The sequence below is a fragment of the Struthio camelus genome, chromosome 26, assembly GCF_040807025.1.
Source record: "Struthio camelus isolate bStrCam1 chromosome 26, bStrCam1.hap1, whole genome shotgun sequence".
NCBI lineage: Eukaryota > Metazoa > Chordata > Aves > Struthioniformes > Struthionidae > Struthio > Struthio camelus.
The window spans coordinates 5,565,972-5,576,019 of NC_090967.1; the positions used below are offsets into that span (position 1 = coordinate 5,565,972).

The window sequence follows — 10,048 nt, forward strand, 5'->3', positions numbered from 1 at the left end:
ACACTAGTTCTGGATCTTACGTATTAGCTGTTTTCCTATGGTAGGATCAAACACCTGCTTCTGCTATGTCACGCATGAGAATAATATTAAATGGTTTTGTCCATAGGATTGAAACTGCCCTCAAGGACATGGTCTCCTCCTTTTGAATCCGAAGACCCTCAGAAATATAATCAAAGTGAAAATGAGGATGTTAGCGGAGAGTGCTGCTCCTGTCCTAAAACAGACTCTCAAATACAAAAGGAGCTGGAAGAGTCTGCCTTCCGCAAGACGTTTGAGAACTATCTGCACAATGAGGTTTTCGTCCCCAGGTACAAATAGTCAAAATTATTGTCCAAGTGGTATAGAGTAGGGAAATGCAATTAATTATTAAACAAAAGTACTGGGCTGGACAGGGCCATGCTTGCCAGTCTCTGGGCTCCCATGAGACTGTTTAGTCCAGCTGATTATGTGCCTCTGAGACTGCTGAAAGCTGAGCACCTACCAACGATGTTACTGTAGATTTGGAAGATCCTGCTGTGTTTCCTGTCTCTGAATTCTCCTCAGCTTGAGAATAAAGTGAGAATCCTCAACAAATGGCTAAAAACCTGTAGCTCATATACACTTGTGTGATGCCAGAAATAGCCTTTTTATTCTTAGAATTTTGTGGTCTAGCTTTTTATCTAGTTGAAAAGAAAAAGGGAAGTTTACCATGCCACAGCCTTGTCCTTTAGTGCGGTATTTGCGGTCTTCCTTGCACTTAGTCTGGGAAACACCTCCGATACCATGAGGAATGCAACTGCTGTGGGTGGTAGATGTCCTGTTTTGAATGGCACACACAGTGTCACATTAAGTGGTGTTGAATATCTTCACACTTCACGTGCAACTTACAGAGGAATCACTGGGAATCAGGTTAGAGTTTGTAATGATTTACCCTTGTCACTGTCATGTATTTTGTGCGCTAAATTTGTTCTCCGCTTGCTGCGTTTAGCTAATAAACATTTGTTTGCAGCTGCTTGATAAAAGCCTAGTTACTGCAATGAACCTTTTTTCTTATTAAGAGTGCGTTACTAGACAGTATCTCTTCTCTGGGAGCCTGATTGATGCCTGCTGTTGTCACATGGAAGTTCGTGCAGAGTCACTCCTGTGCTATTTCCTTGCTGTTAGTGCAGATCAGAAGAACAAGTTTCAGTGTGCAAAATGATGCCCAGGATGCAGCATATTCCAAACCAGAGGAAACACAAGCCATGTTCAAAAGCCAAGTTCCTCTTGATGTAGGCAGACAATTCTGACAATCTGATTTTTTTTTTTTTTCTCTCTCTCTCTTAATTTTATTGTGCAGCCAACCCAGGATGCTTCTCAGGCCAGTTTCTGGGGTATGTATTTTAGGAAGAAACCAATCACCAGGATGTGCCACGTTGTCAGCCTGCAAAGGAAGAAATCTCCACTTCCCCTAGATAGATTAATCCTTTTAATACAACCCGCTTTTGCTGTTACGATAAGTGAGCAGCAGAGATACTGTCCTGTTGACACGCAACCTGCTTGTCTTTTCTGACAGGTTTCGGGCTGTGGCAAAGTAATTTGATAACTACGCCTTTTGCCAGCTCATAGAACAGCCTATCTAGAGCCTGGCAACTGAACATGAAGTGTGTTTGACTTCAGGTTCTTTTTTATGTTGCTTCTGATAGTTTGTCAGCCTCTCTCAAGGCACTGTTGTGGATTCCTCTTGGGGGGTGGGAGGAGGGGGAAGCCTTCTGGCAGTCCCTGGGAGGAATCTCAGAGATGAGACTAGCAGAGTGTGGGAAATGGCAGGGCTGGAGAAGACAGTAGAGCAGTTGAGAAGTTGTACCACCTATGTCTTGTCTCCATGTTTTCTGTGTACTATTTTTCTCCTCCTATCCTGTTCCCAGCTATCTGGTCCCTGTGCAGTATTTGTTGGTCCTAGGCTCTACCACAGATCTGCCGTGCTCTGCCTCAGTCCAGGTCTGATCTTACCTGACTTTCTCAGAACCCCTGTGGAAATCCCGGAGGTGTTCCTTTGCCATGTGCACAGTTAATTTGGTACTCTAGGAGATAGTTTTACAAGTCTTGTGGGTTAACTTGTTGGCAAGGCAAACTAGAAGTTTCTAAGTGCTGCTTGCCATACCCACCTTCCCAGTCAGAGCTAGTTGAGTGTCTTTATGCCATGTGCTTTTTAACATCCCTTTGTAGCTAACAAAGTGGCCATCAGAAGCTGATGCTTTGTTTCTTCTTTACTGTGTTATTCGCTCTATATTGGAAAGAGTTTTGCACAGATTGGGACAAAAGGGTGATTGAACACTGGAACGGGATGCCCAGAGGCACTGTGGAGTCTCCATCCTTGGAGACACCCAAACCTGACCGACCCCACCCTGAGCAACCTGGTCTAGTTGACCCTGCTTTGAGCAAAGGCGTTGGATTAGACAATCCAGAGGTGGTTTCCAACCTCAGCAACTCTGATCCTATGAAAAGTATGGAAAGTGTTCAAAAGTAATTAAGTCCTGAGAGGCAGAGGGGAACTAAATGGCTGCTATTCTGAGAGCCCTCACACATGCTGATAGTCTCTGGTAGTAGGAGGAAAAGGAATCCAAATCAGAGTATTTCACATGGCAGCTCACTGGAGCTACTGAAATGGCCATGAGTTGCAATGAAAGTTGCACTGGAACAACTATGGGAAGACATCAGATGGTTGAAAATACAGAGGGTTTGGCAAGAGGATTGCTGCAAATCTAGGGTCATAAATAGATGAAGGTGTGGGTTTACAGCTTCAAAAGTTTTTCTTGGTCTCTGTTACTCAAGGAGGCAAAAGTTATTCTTGTTGTGTTGCATCAGTGGCCTTAACTATTGTTTTACCTGTGAAAAACAACTCTCTCAAACGTGAGGAATAGCTGAATCCACACTTTGTAAACAGTGGGGTTTAGCTTTGCTTTTAAGTACAAACACGATTCTGGTTGACCGTAAAGATCCCCTCTAAAGGAGGGAGGTGGCATGACCCAGACCTGAATCTTTGAACTCTGCCCCATTGTTAGGGGACTCTCTTCAGAACAATGCACAAATCGAGATAACAGCAACTTAAAAACATGTCTCTGGAGTTAATTAGTAATTACAGGAAGAGAAAACTAAAACCTGGAACGTGCTCTGCTGAACCTGCCATTTGGCATCATATTTTTTTTCATGAGGTGGACAAACAGCTTACGTTGTTGTATGCAGCATGATGTTTAGTTTGAGGAAATCTTAAAATCTGCTTTCCAACTGACTGCATTTGTAATTTGAGGGGAAAAATAACATCAGAAAATGGAACTGGGGATTGCAGGCAAAGACCTGATCCCTGCAGGCACCTGTTGTGGTTCTAGTTGGCCAATCATTTGCTTGGTAGTCAGAGGGTGGCAGTGGAAAGTTCAGTTCAGCAGCAAAGATTTGCTTCAACAGCTTGTTACATTTTTAGAGACTGGAGATGCCTCAAGTGTGGGTTCAGTTCAGGTCACTCTTTGTACCCTTTAATAGCTGCACGCGCATGTACACACAAAAAAAGATCATCATCCTCCTAAAATATATGATCCACTTTTCAAATGGCATTAATTCCTTTTGTGTAACTGGATACTATTACTGATTCCCCAAGTTACTTAGTTCCCACCCTAGAATTCCTGTTTGTGAATGTGTTGCAGGAAGTAAAGCGTCACTGTCATGATATTAGAGCAAGGAATTTTGGTTTGGTAGTTGTTTCCCCCTGCCCCTAAGTAAACTAAGTTTTTGAATGGTTCTTAATTCTATTGGATTGATTTTGTTCATTTGCTTGGCAAAATCTGACATTCAAGTTGGCTTGTAGCACTTACTTGCAGACAGAGGAGTTGACAAGATCATGGTGTCGATTTTATTTTCACCGCTGCAGATACTGATTTCCAGACTGATATGCAATAACTTGAGAGGCAATATTTGGTTAACAAACAGCACAATGAATATATATAATGTGAATCTATCGATTTTAAGAAAAGAACCTTTTCATGAGACCAAGTTTTTTTTTTTTTTTTTTTTTTTTACATGATCTAAATAGATTGAATTCTCGGTCTGAATCTGAGTGGTGAATACATTCCAATGAGCTGAGACACTGGTCTTACTCTTTCATATTTTTCTTAGTATGTGGTTGTGCAGGGAAGGTGTTGCAAGTTCAGAGGAACTTAAAGCCATGTCCATTGCAGGGGGTGAAACAGATTTAAAAAAAAAAAAAAAAATTCTGAATTTTTCGATGGTAGCTGTGTTGTAAACATGAGGCTTGAATTTGAGTTTTCAATTATTCTCTGAGCTCTCCAGTTTAACTTTTTCTTTTCAGATAAATGTGGTTACATTGAAGATGATAAATAACGTTTTAACATGTAATATTTGACAGGCCATCAAGAAAACGAAGAGACCTTGGCTCCATGGCAAATGCCACTGTGGTGATACCCACCATCCCATCCTCTCCAAATGCTTCTGTAGCAGCATCTGAGAATGCAGATGAACAGAAACCTTTTGAAAAAGTTAAGTCTAAGGAGTCCTTGGTTATCTCAGGCCTGCGGCATTTTACAGGGTATCGCATTGAGCTCCATGCTTGTAACCATGATGCTCAGGAATCCCGATGCAGTGTTGCAGCTTATGTCAGTGCCAGGACCATGCCAGAAGGTAACTGTCTTCCCAAGCTTTTCTTTGGGTTGATGGAGGTGCATGGGGTATGGTCAGAAGGCGGCTGTTTTCCCTGTGGGAGCCAGCTGCAGTAGAGAAATACCATGTAGAGCTGGCGCTCTCGTTATTCCCTGATACAAAAGGATGATGTGTTAAGTACTGGCAGTTTTGCTTTCTGTGAAAGACATGAAGTAAAGACTGTTACTAATCATGACCTTGGTTCTAGCTAAGGCCGATGACATCGTTGGTCCAGTTACCCATGAACTGGTTGAAAAAAATACTGTGCATTTGAAGTGGCAGGAACCAAAGGAACCAAATGGTCTTATTGTGCTGTATGAAGTGAATTATGGACGTCTTGGGGAGACAGAGGTGAGAACTTCTGCTTGTCCACTAACTCAGCGCACCTGGAGGAGCAGCTCTTGCTTCGCTCCCTTCTGGGGTGGGCTCCGTCAGGGGTGATCCTGCGGAGACTGGAAGCTGGGTTTGTAGAGACCTTTCTGCATTTTTCTCTCTGGGTTCCTGTCTCGCTTTTGGCATCATACCTCCCATATCATTGCTGGGATGTGGCTACGTATTTTCTCACTTCAGGATTAGCACTGAGTATGGCTCAGTACTTGTTTTGGGAGAGCAGATGTGCTGCAAGACGCTGCTTGCTGCAGTAATCCATTGTAACCCAGAACTGTTCAGTTGTTGTTAGTCCGAGTGCATAAGGTGTTCTATCCTTTCGGTTTCCTTTGCATGAACCAATATGATATAAAAATTTGCTAGTGAGCTTGTATCCTCTGGAAGCCTCTGTGGCGACACTGAGAACTAAAAATCTCTCTTTGGTGCTGCTTAGCCAAATAGGGATATTTAATTTGCTAACTTTCTGCCTAGACTTGTCTAGGAGTTTTATTTCACAGAAGGACAGAAATTATAGCTCTAAATCTAAATTGCTTAAAGATATTAAGGAAGTGCTGAGCAGCAAGAGGGCAGCCCTGCTGCCTGTGCAGAACAGCAGTGCCGTGTGGGCAGGAGGGCTTGCCAGCCACGGTCAGGTTTCAGGGCTGAGCAAATGGCATATGTTCTGTGTAATCTGAACTACTAAACTATAAAATGCAAATCCAGGACAAACCACACTATTGGAATAGACCTGAGCATGTGAAAGCAATATTTGTGTACATTTGCCGGTCAAGGAGGTGAGAGGAGGAAATCCTATTATGCCATTATAGGCCTCTGGATTGTTGCAGAGGCAGTATAATACAGCTTCCTCTTCCCTCCACCTGCAGGAAGCCCACTACTGCGTTTCTCGTAAGCATTTTGCCAGTGAACAGGGCTGTAAACTGCGTGGACTGCAGCCTGGAAACTACAGCGTCCGTATACGAGCTACCTCACTGGCTGGAAATGGCTCGTGGACAGAACCTACCTATTTCTATGTGGCTGATTATTGTGAGTTTGGGTTTTGTTTTGGGGGGGGGGGGGGGGTTTGTTTTTGTTTCTTGTTTTTTTTCCCCTCAACGTTCAATTGCTGATAGAAACCCAGATTGTTGTTAGAAACTGGGGATTTAGGAGGAGTGCACAGGGAACTGGAGAGGGTCATAAGATGTTTATCAATACATGTACTTTCAAGAAACTGAAAATACTTAGAAATGTATCTGTTTATTTCACTTGTTGAACTGCGGTTTGAATTCTCACTCTGAGCAGCTCTGCATTCTGTATCTGAAGCAACCTCTAGCTTCATGTTTGTACCTATTTATTCAAGGGGGAGACTTTATTCAGGAAAAGACTTGCATTTTGAGACCTGTATAATACCTCTAATTCTCTCTTTTTCTCTTAGTGAATGCTCAGCCTAATATTGCTGTTATAATTGTTCCGATCATTTTTGCAATAATAATTGCTGGAATTATTGGAGCTGCTTACGTGCTTGTGAAAAAGAGGTGAGTGCAATCTTATGTGGTTTTCACCAGAACAAATAAAACTTCTATCCAAAGGTTTTGTTTATTTGTTGGACGTAATTCTATGTGATATTGTCTTTATTTTCTATTTAGCTAATGATTTGAATATTAATTTAGGAAACATTTTGTGCTTTTGGAAACTGGGTCACTTTATATTTGCTGTGTGCTTTGGGAATTAATGAGACTGTCTTAAGTCTAAAAGTGTCAAAGGTTGCAAATGCGCTGAAAAGCTTCTTTCTCTCTTCCAGACAAACTGAAGGACCAACTGGGCCACTCTATGCATCCTCTAACCCTGAATACCTCAGTGCCAGCGATGGTGAGAGCAATGAGTGCTGTCTGCTGTGCTGCTTCTCTTATATAGTCATTCAGACAGTACTGCAGTATGGGGTTGGCTTTTTCCTTTATGGATTCTTTTCCTAGCCGTTTTTTTTTGAGAAGTTTATATCCACAGTATCTTGCGGCAGTGCTACAGAAGCCTGCTAGAGAAGTCTCCTTCAAACAATGCTCTCTCCATTCAAAAGTGTCTTCCTCTGTTCAACAGTTTATGTCCCAGATGAATGGGAGGTTCCACGAGACAAGATCACTCTCCTCCGAGAGCTGGGGCAGGGCTCTTTCGGCATGGTATATGAAGGGATTGCCAAGGACATAGTAAAGGGAGAGCCAGAGACTCGAGTAGCTGTAAAAACTGTTAATGAATCAGCCAGCCTCCGAGAGCGCATTGAATTCCTAAACGAAGCTTCTGTGATGAAAGGGTTCAGCTGCCATCATGTGGTAAGCAGCACTGTGTGCCTTTACATGGTTAGCAAGTGAAAGTCCCACCGCATAACTAATTTCTTCAATGCTTTCAAAGCTTGATGTTCAGGTTACAAAAATAGCCCTTCTGCAGAGACAACTGATCAAGAAGAGCTGAGATCTTTCCATGCCATATGTTTTTATAAAACGCGGGCATCTGCCTGCATCATTTCACTTTCGCTCTTTCAAAACCTCTCATTGTGAGAGGGTTTTGTGGTGCTCTTCAGGGCAGGCTTGGCTCTGTAGTAACCCTCTGTTTTTATAGCTGGGCTCTGCCCAGCGTGTTTGGACACAACCCCGAAGGAAATTCTCATTTGTCTTTCAGGTCCGCCTCCTCGGGGTGGTGTCCAAAGGGCAACCTACTCTAGTGGTCATGGAGTTAATGGCACATGGAGATTTGAAAAGCTACCTTCGCTCTTTGAGACCTGATGCTGAGGTAAAGATAGGAGAGGGAGACTGCGTTGTGTAACAGACTAACTTGACTTGGTTTCTAATACTTTTTTTTATTTTTTTTTATTATTGTAGAATAATCCTGGTCGTCCCCCACCAATGCTGAGAGAGATGATCCAGATGGCTGCAGAGATAGCTGATGGTATGGCTTATCTGAATGCCAAAAAATTTGTCCACAGAGATCTTGCAGCTCGTAACTGCATGGTTGCAGAAGACTTCACTGTAAAAATTGGAGGTATGTAGTGTATGATCAGAAGATAATTCTGTGGGTCATAGCTGTTGAAAAGGCAACTCTATGAAATTCAAGACCAATGCTGTAAATGCACGTGATTTCCACTGGCTCCCTTTGGAAATGCAGCAGAGCTCTGTTTTACTTAAAGGGGATGAAGAATTAATGTTTAGACTAGAAGCTGTCATTGAAAGTTGTATCTCTGGAGTCTCTATCATGCCTCTGTAATAGTTCAGAAAAGAAACAAAACGCAGGGTAAGAGGAAAGTGTTCTGGATGCTTTGGATCACAAGGGGACAAATGACTGAAAGGTGGGACATTGGAGGCTTATCGGATATATAGCAATAGCCTAATGTCAGAGGAAAGAAACTGTGCAGCACCTCTACATGAATGTGAAAGTAGTAGGAAAAGCTCTGAGGTGGCCAGCAGCCCCACTGGCACTGTAGAAGTTGGGAAGAGGTTCGGGGAATCTGCCCAGGGAAGGTGCAGGGAAGCATCCTGTGCTGACTGCTCCTCACGCACGTTTAGCAGTGTGCTTCCTCTCAGTAACCATCAGAGTTAACCAGCTGAGCTCTGTGGAGAGAAATCTAATACATCCCAATTGCTTTTCTCAGACTTTGGCATGACCAGAGATATCTATGAGACAGATTATTACCGTAAGGGAGGCAAAGGACTGCTGCCGGTGCGGTGGATGGCACCTGAATCACTAAAGGACGGTGTTTTCACTGCTTATTCAGATGTGTGGTAAGTTGTGCTCTGCCTTCCAAGCTGAATCCTAGCAGGAGAGCTCACTAATTCAACACACTTGATTTAAATTGTGCGAGTGGCTGACTTCTTCAGAGTACAGACAAAACAAAACATTGTTTTTTAAACCATCTTCCTAAAAAATATAGTTGCTCTTTTAAAATATATGTTCTCCAAATTAAGAATATCACTTACAGATCTCCAGGATGTTATATTCTTACTAGAAGTCTTGTCTTTTTTCTTAGGTCATTTGGTGTTGTCCTATGGGAAATAAGCAGTTTAGCAGAGCAGCCATACCAGGGACTCTCCAACGAACAGGTGCTAAAGTTTGTCATGGATGGAGGATACCTGGATCAGCCAGACAACTGCCCAGAGAGGCTGTAAGTAGTAAAGCAAGTGGCAATGAACGAGCTGCGCTTTTTCAGCTAAAGTGTGGTCAACAGAGGTGGCCCCACATGTGGCACCTTTTAGCCCCTTCTCTGCTGGTGGAAGAACAAAGCAGAATTTAGAGAGCCACCTGCCCTAGAAATGCAGCCAACACATCCTCAGAGAGCTAGGAAATTAAAGCTAGAGTCCCAAGCCAGCCCATTTCCCTAGAATGGGGAAATGAAACCAGCCTGGATCTTACATCAGGAGTACAGACTCAAGAGAATGAAGTATAAAGCACCGGAAAAGCTTGAACTACAAATAAGTACTGCATTAGTTGCCCCAAACAAAATACTTTTGCCCTGCTGCACACTAGTGAATGGCGGTTTCCCTGTGTAACGCGGCAGGGCCTGGCCACAGTCTGCATCCACGTGGCTGCAGAGGCTGGAAAGCAGCTTGCTAATCCAAGGTCTGCTGAGGTTTTGCGTAAATCATCTCTCTGTACTACGTAAATAGTTTGGTATTGCATTGCCTTGAGAATTGCAGCATTTAACTGCTAATTTTCAGAAATCCAATATATGGCTAATGAGAAGGTAAAGGTAGGGGAACGCTTGGCTGAGCCAACAGCTGTTTATCATGTCTGTGGCCTCCTCGTTTCTGAGGCAGACTCATTGCTCCACTTAAGGGACCAAGGCTAGGCTGCCTGCAAGCTGAGAGAAAAAAGGGGGCACTGCGTGGAGACACAGTGAAAAACACCCTACAAAGAGGATCAGAAACCAAAGCCAGACGTTCTTCTGTGCCGAGGTTAAGGGTTACTGTCCACAGTTGCTCATGACGTTCACTGTCTGAAGGTTATTTTATCCCCAGATCTGCCAGCACGGCTG

The 10,048-nt window shown here is 43.3% G+C and overlaps 1 protein-coding gene across 1 annotated transcript in view; it reads left to right on the plus strand.

The window, feature by feature from the left end:
* The window catches only part of INSR (insulin receptor), a 58,007-nt gene that overhangs the window by 41,142 nt on the left and 6,817 nt on the right, over positions 1 to 10,048 (plus strand). Inside the window, exons 10-20 of the mRNA XM_068920429.1 lie at positions 107 to 308; positions 4,379 to 4,650; positions 4,877 to 5,019; positions 5,919 to 6,078; positions 6,467 to 6,566; positions 6,833 to 6,900; positions 7,126 to 7,355; positions 7,702 to 7,812; positions 7,902 to 8,061; positions 8,669 to 8,798; positions 9,044 to 9,178. Of these exons, the coding sequence (XP_068776530.1) occupies positions 107 to 308; positions 4,379 to 4,650; positions 4,877 to 5,019; positions 5,919 to 6,078; positions 6,467 to 6,566; positions 6,833 to 6,900; positions 7,126 to 7,355; positions 7,702 to 7,812; positions 7,902 to 8,061; positions 8,669 to 8,798; positions 9,044 to 9,178 (1,711 nt within the window). The remainder of the gene's footprint in view (positions 1 to 106; positions 309 to 4,378; positions 4,651 to 4,876; positions 5,020 to 5,918; positions 6,079 to 6,466; positions 6,567 to 6,832; positions 6,901 to 7,125; positions 7,356 to 7,701; positions 7,813 to 7,901; positions 8,062 to 8,668; positions 8,799 to 9,043; positions 9,179 to 10,048) is intronic.